Below are 16,441 nucleotides of genomic sequence, written 5' to 3' on the forward strand. Positions count from 1 at the left end.
TTCGTATTATCACCAATCAGGTCTCGCACCTGTATATGTATTGTAGTTCGGTCTCGTGTTGTTTATATGACGTCGTCGCGTATTTTAAGGTGGACTGAATAATAGCTGAGCGCATGGTATGTGGAGCAATAGGTAAGCACTGTCTAAAATCTACTCCTAATAAAAGTACCTTTACTCCAAAGGGAATATTATTATTCATCAACGCAATGCCAATTGTCCGCGTATTTTAAGGTGGACTGAACAATAGCTGAGCGCATTGTAAGTGGAGTAATAGTTAAGCACTGTCTAAAATCTCCACCTAATAAAAGTACCTTTCCCGCAAAGGGAATATTCTTATTCATCAACGTTTGTAGAAGTTTATCAATGGTGTTGAGTAAGTGATTGGATGCCATTGAACATTCATCTATAATTAATTGTGTGGCAAGACGGATGTCACGTGCATTGTTACTGTGAATTGTCATAGTGGATACCGATGTTTCTGTGATTGGGACCGGTATTTGGAATAAGGAGTGACATGTGTTTTTGGAGCCGAGACATTTTTTCTTCCGCGGTTTCAGAATCGCTTTGTAGGTGCCGACGTGATTTGTGCATATTTGCGTTCTTGATTTGTTTCAGGGTGCACTGTTCCAATGCGATGTAATATTTGTCCACATACGCGAAAGCAGTATGGGTCATTGCCTTTTGGTGACATGATATTTACTCCGGTAGATGCAAAATCAAATGAACTATTGTAGGATGTAATGCAGATGCGCCACCGTGTATTTTGTTGTTTCATGCGGGTTCGTGTGTTTGGTCCTGTTATCCGAGCCGAATCGTTTTGTACCCGTGAGCGTGTATTCATGACTTGTTTGTTCCTCAGCATGCGAAATATGGATAAGTAATAAGGAGGATCACAGTCACTGTTAATATGGAGCCTTTTCTGCAGTTGAACGGTTAATAGTGCTTGATTGTAAGGAGATCCACCTATGCTGCCTAGTGTGAAGGTGTTGAGATGACGTATGTTTAATATGTACGGTTCCTTTAGAAATGGGGCTTTGGGTGTCACTTCTTATTGATGTTAGTGTGTTTGTGGGTCTGATTCGTCGTTGTTGTGAACGTTTTGTGTGCCATGTCTCGTCTCTAATGGGCCTGGCGTGGCGGTCACGGCTTCTTTTTTTTGTTGCGTTAGGAGCTTGTTAAATCCTCCTGTTTGTGTGGGTCCCGTTTCGTGTTCAATGGGATTCGTGCTGCGCCGTGTGCTTTTTCGGCGTCTGAGCGGGTTTGGTGGTGCGCGAGCGTCTTCCTTCTTTTTGTGTGCCAGGGGCTTGTTGAATCCTCCTCTTTGTGTGTGTCCCGTCCGTTGCTTGTAGGGTGGGTGGGGTGGTTTTGGGTTCTTTTTTTTTGTGTGCCAGGGGCTTGTTGAATCATCCTCTTTGTGTGTGTCCCGTCCGGTGCCTGTGGGGGGGGGGGGGGGTGGCTTGCAGGTGGGCGCGAGCGGCTTCTTTTTTTTTGTGTGCTAGTTTCGTGTGCAATGATTTTCGTGCGGCGCTGTGCGTCGCCTGCGTTTGACTCCTTTTTTCTGTGCTGACTCCTTTTTTCTGTGGTCGCGGGGCCTCATTTCTTTGACTCCTTTTTTCTGTGCTCACTCCTTTTTTCTGTGGTCGCGTCTGCCTCTCACGGAGCCTCATTTCTTGGGGCGCCTGCGCAGTACGTCTTTTTGCGGCTACGGCCCATGGCCGGATGTCCCTGCGTCCATCCGGTTTAGCATTTTCGGTTAGTAATATGGATTATACAGTACAAGAGAATAATTGTGGAACAAATGAAATGAGGTTTGTACATATATTGCATGACCAAAAGTTTGTGGAAACCTGACTATCACACCTGTATGAGCCTGTTATTCGTCCCATTCAAAAACCATGGACATCAAAATGGAGTTGTTCTCTGCACCCCCATTGTGGATGGGAAGCCTTTCCACAACATTTTGGAGTGAGTCTATGGGAATTGGTGACGATTCAACCAAAAGAGCATTTGTGAGTTTAGGTACTGATTTTGAATGAGAAGACCTGGCTCACAATTAGTGTTCCAATTAATCCCAATGGTGTTCAGTTAGGTTGAGGTTTGGGCTCTGTGTAAGCCATTTGAGTTCCTCCTCATGTTGGAACAGGAAGGCTTCTCCAAACTGAAACTGTTGCATTGACAGTGCACAATTGTCTAAAGTGTCTTTGCATTCCATACAATTAACAGTAGCCTTGAGCCTAGCCCAAACCCTCAAAAACAGCTCAAGACCATTATCCCTCCTCCACCAAACTTTACAGTAGGCAACATGAAGTCCAGAAGGTAGCATTCTCTTGTCATCCGCCAAACCCAGATTTGTCTGTCAGACTGCCAGATAGTGAAACTTGATTCATCACTCCAGAGAACACATTTCCACTGGTCCAGAGTTCAATGGCAGGGTGCTTTAGTGCTTTACACCACTCCAGTAATGCAGTTATCTTAGGCTTTGTGTGCACTTGCTCAGCCATGGAAACCCATTTCATAAAGCTCCAGATACACAGTTCTTGTACTGGTGTTTCTTCCAGAGGCACCTTTGAACTCTGTTGTGTTGCAGACAATTTTTATGCATTAGGTGCTTAGTACTTGGCAGCCCCACTATGTGAGTCTGTGTGGTCTACCACTTCTTGGCATAGCTGTTGTTGTTCCTGGACTCTTCTGTTTCACAGTAATAGCATTTACAATAGACCAGGGCAGATCTAGCAGAAAAGAAATTTCGCTGACTTGTGGCATAGTTCGCATACTATAGCAGTACCATATTTAAAGTCACTGAGATCTTCAATATGGTCCAAGTGCTAGATTTTATGTACCTGTTAACAATGAGTGTCGCTGGAACTCTTTAAACTCAGTAATTTAGAGGTATGTCTACATACAGTACTTTTGGTCCAAATATTGTGTTCTGCATTGCTGTTCAGTTGTGACACTTACTGAATGTCAAAAAAAAGAAAGAAACTTGTGTAAATAAAATTTTTCAGTAATAACCACAAAATGGCTTTTAATTAAAATGATTACAGTGAAAACCTGCAAGATCATGGTGCTTCTTATACCAAAGTTGTGTTTGATATATACAGTATGTGTGTATATGTGTATATATATATATATATATATATATATATATATATATATATATTACAGTGGAACCTCAGTTCACGAACGTCTCGGTACATGTACAAATCGGTTTACGACCAAAAAGTTCGCCAAACTTTTGCCTCGGTTCACGACCACACACTCGGTATACGAACAAGCCAGTTTCCCTTTCGGGTTGTGCACGCCGATGATTTCCGCACATGTTGCATTGTTCTCGGTCAGACATGCGTGCTTGCACGTGCGTGCGTGCATTCTCTGTGAACTCTTTGTGCTCCATTTCATTTCCCTTCCGGTTCGTACGCGCCGATTACTGTATTTAAGCACGTGTTCAGCCTCTCCCTGTTCATTGTTCTCAGTCAGACGTGCGTGCTTTACCTGTGAACTCTTTGTGCTCTACAGTATTTCGTGTGCTTTTGCAGTTAACCATGGCTTCTGAGCACTGTAACCTCCTCTCCACCCAGTCCCTCCTCACTTCATGCCAGAACTCGACTCATGCAAGGTTAGTTTTCTTGGTGGTTTATAGTTAGTTTTTGTATTACAGATTTTTCAAATGTTCATTTTTCGGTTCGTAGCGTGAATTGTTGCAATGTTACTTTTCTTGGTTGTTTATTAAGTTACAGATTTTTCAAATGTTCATTTTTTTCCCTGCGATCAGGTTGTAAGGCTATAGCGCGAACTGCTGCAATGTTACTTTCTTGGCTGCTTGTGGTTGATTTTTAAATAAAGTTCGGATTTGTTCAAATGTTCTTTTTTTTCCCCCTGTGCTTAAAACTTATTAAAAAAAAAGCGTTTATACAGCGATCGGGTTGTAAGGCGATAGCGCAAATTCTTGCAATGTTAGTTTTCTCTGTTGTTCAAGGTTTTCTCAGTGTTATTCAATGTTCTTACATTTAGTTTACTATTACGATATGCATTCTGTGGTGTAATTAACTATATTTGTGCTTAAAAATCTTTAAAAAAAAATATATTTACATACAGTTCGTACCGTCTGGAATGGATTACAGTGATCCCTCGCTATATCGCGCTTCGCCTTTCGCGGCTTCACTCCATCGCGGATTTTATATGTAAGCATATTTAAATATATGTCGCGGATTTTTCGCTGCTTCGCGGGTTTCTGCGGACAATAGGTCTTTTAATTTCTGGTACATGCTTCCTCAGTTGGTTTGCCCAGTTGATTTCATACAAGGGACGCTATTGGTAGATGGCTGAAAAGCTATCCAGCTTACTTTCTCTCTCTCTCTCTCTCTTGCACTGACGTAGGGGGTGTGAGCAGGGGGGCTGTGTGCAGCTGCTTCCTGAAGGACAGGCTGCACGGAGCTTCGCATACTTAAAAGCTCAAAGGGCACGTATTGATTTTTTTTATCTGTCTCTCGCTATCTCTCTCTCTCTCTCTCTCTCTCTCTCTCTCTCTCTCTCTCTCTCTTCCTGCTCCTGACAGAGGGGGTGTGAGCTGCCGCCTTCAACAGCTTTGTACCGGCGGTGCTTCGCATACTTAAAAGCCGTATTGATTTTTTTTTTGACTGCTTGCTTTGCACTCCTTTGAAAAGGAAGATATGTTTGCATTCTTTTAATTGTGAGACAGAACTGTCATCTCTGTCTTGTCATGGAGCACAGTTTAAACTTTTGAAAAAGAGACAAATGTTTGTTTGCAGTGTTTGAATAACGTTCCTGTCTCTCTACAACCTCCTGTGTTTCTGCACAAATCTGTGACCCAAGCATGACATTCTAAAAATAACCATATAAACATATGGTTTCTACTTCGCGGATTTTCCTACTTCGCGGGTGGCTCTGGAACGCAACCCCCGCGATGGAGGAGGGATTACTGTAATTGTATTTACTTACAGTCCTATGGGGAGAAATTGCTTCGGTTCATATATATATATATATATATATATATATATATATATATATATATATATACATACTGTGGCACGCGTCTAGGGGTGTTACCCAGCTGGGACACCCAGGAGGACCGGAGGAGGGATTGTGCCTCCTCCAGACCACAAGGGGGCGACCGCCCTGGTTGTGTTGGGGGCCACAGGTACAGAGCTGGGAAGCTCAACCCTGTAGGGGCCCGTGGTCACCGCCAGGGGGTGCCCCGATGCCTTGGGAGCCCTGGACCTCAGCACTTCCACCACACCCGGAAGTGCTGGGGGGGAAGAGGATTGGGGACAACCGGAGTCCGTCCGGGTGCACAGCCGACACTTCCGCCATACAGGGGAGTGTTAGCGGAGGAGTGTCGGGAAGCACCTGGAGCTCATCCGGGTGTGAATAAAAGGGGCCACCTCCCTCCATTGGGGAGCAAGAGTCGGGTGGAAGTGGACTGAGTGGGACTCCCCGCATCAACCATTGAGCGACAGATGTGTTATGCAGTTGCACCAGAGGCGGATAACCAACCCCTGCCTTTTTTAACAGAGTTTTGGCGTACAGCACAGTTAATGGGGTTGTCTGGGTCTCAAAAATCTCACTGCATATATATGTCTATATATTGATATATATTGTGAACACCAGGGGTCACTGTTACCCCGTTAGACCCAACAGACAGACGCTGACACCAGGTAAAAGCACTAAGAAGTATTCTTTTTATTCTTTTTTCCCTCTGTAGTGCCTCCAAAGCACCCTAGCCACAGCAAATACAAATAAATTAAAACAGAAACACAATACTTTGCCTCCTCTCCTCCCAGCAGCTCTGTCACACTCCCTCCCTACTCCGGCTCGCCTGCTGGGTTCCCATCTGTCCTTTAAATAGTCTTTGACCCGGAAGTGCTTCTGTCCTTCCGACCATGTTACTTCCGGGTCTAATAAATAACAGGGATTTCCTTCAGCCCGAAAGTACTTCGAGGCTTCCATCCTCGTGATTACCTTGTACTCCCAGGCTATACTGAAAGAATATGTCCCCAGGTCCTTTGACAGCTCCTCCTGGTGGCACATATATATCACACTAGCAAAATACCCGCGCTTTGCAGCGGAGAAGTAGTGTGTTAAAGAGGTTATGTAAACATATATATACATATACATATATACATATATATACATATCTACATATACACATATCTACATATACATATATATACATATATACATATATATATATATATATATATACATTTACACATACACATATATACATATACACATACATACATACACATACACACACACATATATATATATATATATACACATACAGACACATATAGATATACATATTTACATATCTACACATATATATATACATATCTACATATATATATATATATATATATATATATATATGGACATACATATATACATACATACATTCACATATATATAATAGCCAAATCCCTGCGCTTTGCAGCGGCGAAGTACTGCTTCTAAATTTTTATTAAGAAGAAAAGAAAACCTTTTTAAATTGAGGGAAAATATACCAATAATAATTTGTTAAGGATCTGTTTTTTTGTGAAGCTGCCTTTACACAGCCTCTCTGCTGTTTTATAAACGAACGCCATATAAGGCTGTCCTTTCTCCTTGCTTAGCGGTTCTGTATTGTTTTATTGTTCATTTATTACGATTGTTATAGTTATTGTGTAGCTATTTGAGACTCACTTTTCTGTTCAGGTACCCATTTCCTTTATGTAGTCCGCGGATTCTCCGCTATTTTTTGTTTGTTTATTACGATTATAGTTATTTATTGATTCCCTTCTTTAGCTGACTGCCTGCTCATATAAGGCGCTCTGCTGTTTTTTTGTGAAGCAGACTTTACACAGCTTCTCCGCTGTTTTATAAACGAACGGCATATAAGGTCATTCTTTTTCCTTGCTTTGCCAAGGAAGCAGCCTTTTTATTTAATCCACGGGTTCTCCGCTGTTTTATTGTTCGTTTATCACGATTGTTATAGTTCTGTTTGTATACCACGTTGTTAGTTCAGCACTCCGGTTGTAATATGACCAAGCCGTGCAAGCTTACTGTTGAGAATGCAACGTATAGTTGTGCAGGAGAAAAGCAATCTTGCCTCAAATCAATGGCAACCTTTTGTAGGTCTATGAACTATTTAATGTTAACTAAGACCCAGCACTTTAAAGTTTCTCGCTACAGCAATTTTAACTCCGTTACAAAGTGATCCAAAGTCTCGTTTATACCTCGTGTCTTCTCATTAAACTTGTACGTCGTGAATATGGTATTGCAAACGGCAGCGTGAGCGTTTCTATAAATTTAATTTAAACTTACGGTTTACACCGTGCTTTGTTTCCGCAGTAGCTGCACTTATGAATATGCTTGTATGCGTCACTCGCTCGCTTCTTATTGTTTCGCTGCCTTCTCAATTGTGTAATGAATATTTTCTTCAGCGCTCTTTGGGGCTCTTCCTTGTTTTGTATGTACTGCGTTCACAGTCAGTTCACGTGATTACGTGGGAGGCGTGATGACGCGATACGCAACTCCGCCTCCCACGGCCATTGAGCTGCACTCTATTACAGTATATGGACAAAAAAGAGGTTCCAGTTATGACCATTACGCGTAGAATTTCGAAATGAAACCTGCGAAACTTTTGTAAGTAAGCTGTAAGGAATGAGCCTGCCAAATTTCAGCCTTCCACCTACACGGGAAGTTGGAGAATTAGTGATGAGTGAGTGAGTGAGTGAGTGAGTCAGTGAGTGAGTGAGTGAGTGAGTGAGTCAGTGAGGGCTTTGCCTTTTATTAGTATAGATATATATCCTGGTGGCATATATATATATATCCTCTTTAATAAAATCCCTGTGTGTGTCCATGTGTGTCCGTGTGTGTGTGTCTTCTGGTGAAGTGCGAATGTGTGGGGCACTCTTTAATAAAAGACATCATTGCTGGGGAGAGTGCTGATTGGGTACTCGTGGCCGCGCACATAAAATTCGTTGCTGGGGAGATGCCACACATACAATAATCAGCTGCATGCCAGCACAGATTAAAATACTTGCTGGGGAACTGCACGGTACTTGCTGGAGAGATGCCACAACAGGCTAAAATAAAGAGAGGCAGGATAGGAGATCTTCAAACAAACACAACACATCAATCAATAGCCACAGAGGAGAGGATAAATGTAATATTAATTATACTTACTGTATTGTCATATACGTTTCTATTTTATTTTTATTATTATTTTACTTTAGGCTTCTTGCAAAAATATTTTTGACAAAAAAAATTAAGACAAGAAACAGAATGAGTTCAAGGTCCCTTGCCATTTAATATAGACTGTTCCTATATACAGTATATATAAATACTGTATTCTTTGTAAGCAATGAAGCACGATACAGATGTCATACACAACAGATGCCAGTGATGTCTTCTTTGCTCACCACCCAATGAGAGTTTTGGATTTCAGTAGCCAAATCATTCATAATATCTGGTTATTACTGTAATGGCTGAGTGCTTGAGTATCTACTAAATACCCATAAAGCAATGTAAAATTGATGCCTATGTACCATATTGAACATAAAGCAGAATCCAATTTTTTTTATGAAAGGTATTAAATAGTCAAGTCCTGAAAGTGTAAGATGATTATGCCTGATAATTCATAACATGTTGTGAAATAACCTCATACTGAAGCAAGTCTGATGTAAATTTCCAGCTCAATCCAGAAGTTGGCCATTACAGAGTCTTGTGCTTTGAACTTTAAATAGCACAAATGTATTAAAAAACAATGAGTGGGTTTGGGCTATATTGAGGTAAATTCTGGATAATGCAATGGATGCAGTTGTGTTGGGAAAGAATAACCTAAACCCGGTATTAAGGAGGATAGGATAAAATATTATGCAAAAACTAGAATGACCATGAGCTTACCAAAGTTTTGTGTATATGTGTAGATAAAAGTAAAACAGAACACCACTTTCAATATTTTCTTTTTTTTTGTGCAGCGATTTGCTTTCTTCAGACTATGTTGAAAGACATATTTCAGAAGGAGGAAAATCTGTGAGTTCCAAGGTAAGAATTTTAAACATTTTTAAACTCAAGAATATGTGCCATTGTTTATTACAGATAGAAATGGTAATGTTTGTAATTATTTTCATTTAAAGCTATCATCACTAGGCAAATATAGAAAACAGAATTATCTTAACGAGTTTGGATTACAAATACTGCCTTTATTGACAAAATCAATGACTTTGCTTGTCACAAACTTAAGTTCAAAAGTGGATATTATATCAAGTGCTCATTGCATTGCAAGATATTGAAGATATCAGATTAAGCCATAATTACTAAGGTAATTTGTTATGTTGAAGTAACCGTGATGCAATTTGAACTTTGAACCAGTAATGCATTGAATATTAGACTGAACTCTGTTACATTGGTTTAGAATAGGATTATTGGTCTTTTGTGAGTTATAAATAATTGCTTTGAGCATGGGACAAGGTGCTATACAAATGTAATACATTATTATTGTTATTATTACTAAAGCAAGTTGTTTCCACAAGAGTCTTAAAGTTGGTGAGGTGAACTGGCAAACTGTAAAATGAAGGACATTAGGTTAATTGGAATTGGAGGCCAAAGATGTAGATGAAACAATGCTTAGTAATATGAGTACTGTTTTTATCCTTAAAGCTATCCAGGACTGCGGAATGTCTAGGCAGAGAATTTAGGGGAGAATGGTCTAATGTGGGTAAACCCAGAAAAACCCAGCTGGTGTGTATATGTAAGCTATTATTATACTAAGAAACCACTGGCAGCTCAATGAGCAGTATCTCCATACATAGAACAATTTTTACGTCCTACTAAATAAGATTTTTAGAATAATAGGAGTGCTGGTGCATTCAACTGTGAGCTTTCAGTAAAATCATAAATTTCATTGAATGTTGCAATCGAGCTCCAGCCTCACTAGGCCACATGTTTTGGGCGTGCTCCAAATTAACATTTTGGACAAAAATCGTCATACTTTTGGTGTCACAATCCCTCCTAACCCATTAACAGCTGTGTTTGGTGTACTCCCAGATGGACTTAAAGTGGAGAAGGACAAATTGATTATAATTGCCATTGCTTCACTACTAGCACTTAGACTTATCTTGCTCAACTGGAAGAATCCCACCCCACCACTTTTAAGTCGGTGGGTAACTGATGTCCTATACTATCTGAAATTGGAAAAAAAATCTAATTCTCACTCAGAGGATTTGTTCAAAACTTTTTTTTTTAAATATGGCAGGATCTAATCAATAACATTTTAGGATAAGCTTCTATAAAAGAATACACTTCCTTCTTTGCTGCTTTTAAAGATTTACTTGGTTGTTGGCTCTCCTCTCTTTCTCTTGGGTGGGGGTTGAATTTTGGTTTGTAAAGTTTGACTTGATTGCATTGAATGTTATTTGCTTCTATTTAAAATCAATAAATAAAAAAAGAAACCATAAATTTCACAAATTCTGTTGCTCACATCATACAAGTCAAATAAACAGCCATCCCCATTCGCCTTGCTATAATGAGTTGGTACATTCATCTTAGCTGAAGTGGTGTGCAAAGTCTTAGCAAATTAAAGATGTTTGATAGTCTAAAAGAAGTGTTCTGTGATCTATTTTTTGTGATCAAATTTCTATTAAAATTAAAATGTGATACCAAAGCAAATGCATCTTTGTAAAATACTTGGAAAGCCTTGAAAAATACCTAAAAATGGTTGAAACGCTGAAAATATACAATGTAAAAATATTTTAATGATAGGTACAGCAAATCTAATCCATTATCAGAAAAATAAAGCCAAAATACTGATTATAATTATTGTGAAGCAGCAACCTAAAGAGAACTGTGGGAAACAAATTTTCAGATTTAATGGGCCTTAGGAGTTCCTTGTCTTTGGCTGAGTTTTCAGCTCTTCAGCTATGCTCAGGTGCCTTGGATCAGGTAAAATGTGATTAAAGTGCGTGTAAGCTGTTGCTTTATTCAAATGTTGTTTATAAGAAATAGCCCAATAAATGATTTAGTTAGTCTCCTCTTCCTTCTTTTTTGTTTTTATAGCTAGAATATTTTAGCAAGTTCTTTTGCACTGGTGTCTCTGCATTAAATTAATTCTCCACCCCAAAATTAGCTTTTTATCTATTACTTTTACCCCATGTTGTTCCTAGTGATGGCCAGTGATCTTTGGAACTGAAGATCCGTTTCCCCTCCTCATTCACCTGCCCAGTAATAGCTCATTCATTGGCTATCACATCATACATATCAACATTACAGAGTGAGGTCTGAGAGGGGAGAACAGTTGGGGATTAAACTTTTGGAAAAGCAAGTGAAAACATTATCATGTGGAAAGTATGCCTTTTATTTGTGCATATCAAACTTGTTTCAACAAGTAGAAGGTCAATTCAGTGATGCAGCTTAACAGTCAGCCATTGAACAACCTTGAAATATGGCATTGTGATTTAACAACAAATGAATAAGGGTAGTGGCCGGTCTTCTGTTAAAAAGATCATTTTCCTTTCTACATGCTCTACTGCTGTTTATGAGAGTATTTATCTGAAATGGTTTATTAAATAATGTTTTAGCAAAAATACATATGTTTGGAGCGCTGTGAATATATTACTGGATATGTGATATATGGATTCTGCGACACAAGTAAACTTGACATTTTTTTGTGGATGTTTTGATATTGTTTGGTGTTGTTCAGTGCCTTACTGAAACCTATTATTTTAGGAAATTTGTAATCTTCAATCTCCATAAAAATGTGAGAGTAAAACTTTCTTTTCAGCCATAACTACAAACAACACAGCATAAGTAACATTTCTGGATGAAGTATTCCTTTAAAACCCAGTGCAGCCCAATTCTGGGCCAACCTGACATTTACCAAAATTTTCTACATCATACAGGTGAACAGCATCAAACACAGACACAAACAATACGCTGTTTGCAAGTTGTGGATCTCAGATTCACAATGCCAGTAATCAAGTTGTTAAAATATTTACAAATTAATTTTAATCTGATATGAAATTACAAGTTTGATATTTCAATAAAAACATTAGAAAAATTATAATAATCATTCTGTATAGGATATACACATGTGTTGAACATCACTCTAAAGGTGTCGACATGGAAAATGAAACCATTGTGATGAACCCTCACAGTGAGCTAGCATATATGAGCTACAGGTCAAAAATTAGAAACAGTATTAGAAGCATTCTTGGGATTTTTCTGTGCACTCTCGCATTTTAATTCACAAAACACCAGCAATAAGCTAAAAATGGTACATGAGTACTTACAGTAGACTGTCTTGAGCAAAACATGTCCAAAAGTAACGTTGTATGATGCACCATCATGGGATACCTTCCCATAACAGCATGCTACCTTTGGCTAGAATCATGTTAGTATTCCAGATCTTTGACTCTGATTCATAACGTTACACACTAAAACATTTCACCATTGGACAGCAGAGAGTCCGACCTTTTCAATGATGTGTGGATGTCCGTATATGGGCTTGTGGAACCTTAGCTGTAGCCCAGGAAAGCCCTGTGGAGCAGCAGAGTGTATGTGAAGTGAGCACTGTGCAGCAGAGCTGACCACTGGCTACTTTGCTCAGGATTGTTTTGGTGTCTTTGAGTGAGGTGTTTAGAGTTTTTAATATGGCTCAGTATTTTATGTGTAAGAAAATAGTTACAAACCTGGATACCTGCTAGATCTGCTTGGAGAAGTTTTTGGAGGTAAAAAGGGGACACATGGTACCAGATGCTGTAACTATTCCTTTGTGCTAGTAACATAAAACTTTATGCAGGCACAGATGACATGTTTGAGAACACCTCCGAAATGAAAAAAATGACCTGTCATTACTGGCAAATGAAATATATTGTTTCACAAATCAATCAAATGAAACAAAAAACTGATGACCTATTTTTTTTGTTTAGCAGCAGTTTCTAAGTCAAAAAACGTTTCCATTTGATACAAACACCCATTATTCTATCACATTTGAGATGTTTTCTGTCAGGTTCCAGTAAAAAAATCACTCTTGTGCCTTTACTTTCAGAATAATAATATTTTTATTTTGGGGTACCCACCCTGGGCAGAAATTGCTGAAAAATGCCCAGGAGATGGCACTGTAGTCCAAAAATGAAATAAGGAATAAGCTGATTCAGTAATTTCACATATTGTTACTCATCTTAGTCTCAACTAAGTCTTCATAATCACATTTTGGCAATTATTTCATGATATGCTCTTTCTAGAAAAATATTTCCTTTTGGAATATACAAAATTTTATTTTTGCCTGCCACCACTAGGCAGTATTCAGGCCCATTGACCCTGCAATAGTCTAGTCATACGTTACTTATGTGTGTGCTTGTGCAGCCTGAATGTTTCAGTTGCAGGCAAGAGCCCTTAATGGAGCCCATTGATTTGTTTTTGTTATGAAATTTAAAGTTTGTGTGAACATATCTCTATTTTGGATTAGCTGTCAACATGATCATTATCATGTTGATTACGTATGTACAATACAATTTAATTTAGTACTTTATTCATTAAACAAAGATTGTAAACTTTTGAATACAGTAATCCCTCGCTATATCGCGCTTCGACTTTTGCGGCTTCACTCGATTACAGATTTTATATGTAAGCATATTTAAATATATATTGCGGGTTTTTTGCTGGTTCGCGGATTTCTGCAGACAATGGGTCTTTTAATTTCTGGTACATGCTTCCTCAGTTGGTTTGCCTAGTTGATTTCATACAAGGGACGCTATTGGCAGATGGCTGAGAAGCTACCCAACTTACTTTTCTCTCTCGCTTGCTCTGACATTCTCTGCTCCTGACGGAGGGGGTGTGAGCAGGGGGGCTGTTCGCACACCTAGACGATACGGACGCTTGTCTAAAAATGCTGAATGATTACCTTCACGTTGCTCCCTTCTGTGCAGCTGCTTCGTGCATACTTAAAAGCTTAAAAGCTCGAAGGGCATGAATTGATTTTTGATTGTTTGTTTTTATCTGTCTCTCTCTCTCTCTCTCTGACATTCTCTGCTCCTGACGGAGGGGGTATGAGCTGCTGCCTTACTTGCAACTGCTTTGTGCGGTGGTGCTTCGCATACTTAAAAGCCAAACAGCCCTATTGATTTGTTTGCTTTTCTCTCTCTCTCTCTGACATTTTCTGCTTCTGACGCGCACTCCTTTGAAGAGGAAGATATGTTTGCATTCTTTTAATTGTGAGATGGAACTGTCATCTCTGTCTTGCCATGGAGCACAGTTTAAACTTTTGAAAAAGAGACAAATGTTTGTTTGCAGTGTTTGAATAAAGTTCCTGTCTCTCTACAACTTTCTGTGTTTCTGTGCAAATCTGTGACCCAAGCATGACAATATAAAAATAACCATATAAACATATGGTTTCTACTTCGCGGATTTTCACCTTTCGCGGGGGGTTCTGGAACGCAACCCCCGCGATCGAGGAGGGATTACTATATTCATTTGAATTTCTGCTTTTGGTGTTGAGTATTTAATGCTGATGTTGAGATATCTGTTAATACAATCCCATAATAATCTTCTAATAGATCTGTATTTTCCGTGATTTAATTTTTATGACGTTTTTGGCTGACACTTTATCATCCCTGGTGCTTGTTACTTTATGAAATACAGCGTCTCTCTATCACTCCCAGAGATTTACTGGAGTTGGTTGCTGTCTAACATCGCTGCTGATGCTGTTCAGCTGCTCTTATTGCATGTGACTCCAATGATATTTACTCTGCCACTTCACTGCATGCAACTTCCAGCTATTCCACAAACTTCTCTCATGGGGTCAGAGGCAAAACCATCTACACTTTCTTCAACTCAGCGAGCCGATTGAAACCAGGATACTCCTGAGAGCTGTGAATTTTCATTTCAAAAGTACCCCTGTTCCGTTGATAATATACAGTAAAAGATCTTGTGCTTGACCTACAAAGCTGTCTTGCTTTGTAGTTCATCTTTTGATGTTTATATTTATAATGGGCCATGTCTTATCACTTATATTTGATCCTTATATAGTGTCTGCTTATGTAACATACTTATCCTAGTACAAGCTAAAATTATTTTATTGGTATTTGTTTAAATACATTATCAGTGTACTGTATGACTAAATATGTAAATACAGGAGACTTCATATGTCTGCATAACCATCTAAAGCAAATCACAGTGAAATACTAATCATTGACTTGTTTACCTAGCACTGCAGGGGAAGCTACAGTGTTTATTGTTTAGTTTTATTCTATTTAAAGTAATCTGACAAAGCAGTGTGTACAGTAAGCACAATCTCACCCTCTGTGGATCTTTTAAGATGAAAAGCAAACTAGATTGAGTCTAAAGTGATACTGAAAGGAATACTAAAGATGCTGTGTGCCATCAAAAGTCACTTGAAATTCATTATTATTAAAACAGATGTAAGCACAACTGGGTAAAGATCATTGAGGCCAAATACCATATTTAATTTTGATTTTAAGAAATGAAAAACAGCACACAGTTCTAGCATAGTTGGGATTCATCCTGTAAATGCAAACAGTATTTCTATTTAAAGTATTTGTTTTTGTTTTCGGTACAGTGATTAATGCTGTTGTCTCACAGTTCCAGAGTACTGGCTTTAAATTTTGCCTTGGGGCATTGCCTGTATGGACTTTTTGCAATAACCTTGTGCGTGTTTTTCTTTCACATCACAATGACATGAATGGTAGGGAAATTAGGGATTCTATATTGGGCCTGGGTGCACTGGCCTTATGATAGATTTGTACAGATTCTGGTATCCTACCATGATTCCAGCGCTACCAGAATACATATTCTCTACCTGAAACCCTGAACTGGAAAAGTGGATTTAAAAATGGAAATAAGAATGAATAATTCAATAGACAGGATTAATAAAAAAAATTTGTTACCATACAGGTGATGCAGACTCCTAAGAGCAATAAGGTGTCATTATTGCCATTCTTGGAGTGGAGGTTTTGATGTAATATCGAGTGGTGGAAATATGTATGGCTTCTTTGGTCTTTTGTAGTGAAAATAGGCATGGTTGATGACAGGGCTGGTGTATGGAGTGAGGCAGTGAGGTAAGTGCTTTTTAAAGGGTAACATTTTCTTGCAACTTTTTTTTTAATAATACAAAATAGCAATACCAAAAGGTTAAATGTGAACCTCAAGAATTACATACCTATCCTGTGCCTTATATATACTATCTTTAAAAACTGTGAGAAATATGATCATTATAAATTACAGTGCCTTGGAAAACTGTGAGCATCTGAGAATCAAAATGGTGCGTTTACATTTTGAAGCCACATGTTAGCACTTGGTATTGGCGTTCATTTCCATTTAAATAGGTACCATCAATGGTGGGGTGGAGGTCAATCCTGAAGCGATCTAGAGAAAAGTTACAATGGTAAAAATGAGCATACTCATGAGCTACATTTAGTCT

At 38.9% G+C, this 16,441-nt stretch overlaps 1 protein-coding gene across 10 annotated transcripts in view; it reads left to right on the forward strand.

Annotated features, from left to right (window-relative positions):
* The window catches only part of adam22 (ADAM metallopeptidase domain 22), a 442,867-nt gene that overhangs the window by 134,664 nt on the left and 291,762 nt on the right, over nucleotides 1-16,441 (forward strand). For all 10 annotated transcript variants that reach the window (XM_051935483.1, XM_051935485.1, XM_028817137.2 and 7 more), the window contains exon 4: nucleotides 8,985-9,051. In XM_051935483.1, coding sequence (XP_051791443.1) covers nucleotides 8,985-9,051 — 67 coding nt within the window. The remainder of the gene's footprint in view (nucleotides 1-8,984; nucleotides 9,052-16,441) is intronic.

Source organism: Erpetoichthys calabaricus, chromosome 13 (assembly GCF_900747795.2).
Source record: "Erpetoichthys calabaricus chromosome 13, fErpCal1.3, whole genome shotgun sequence".
NCBI classification, from domain to species: domain Eukaryota; kingdom Metazoa; phylum Chordata; class Cladistia; order Polypteriformes; family Polypteridae; genus Erpetoichthys; species Erpetoichthys calabaricus.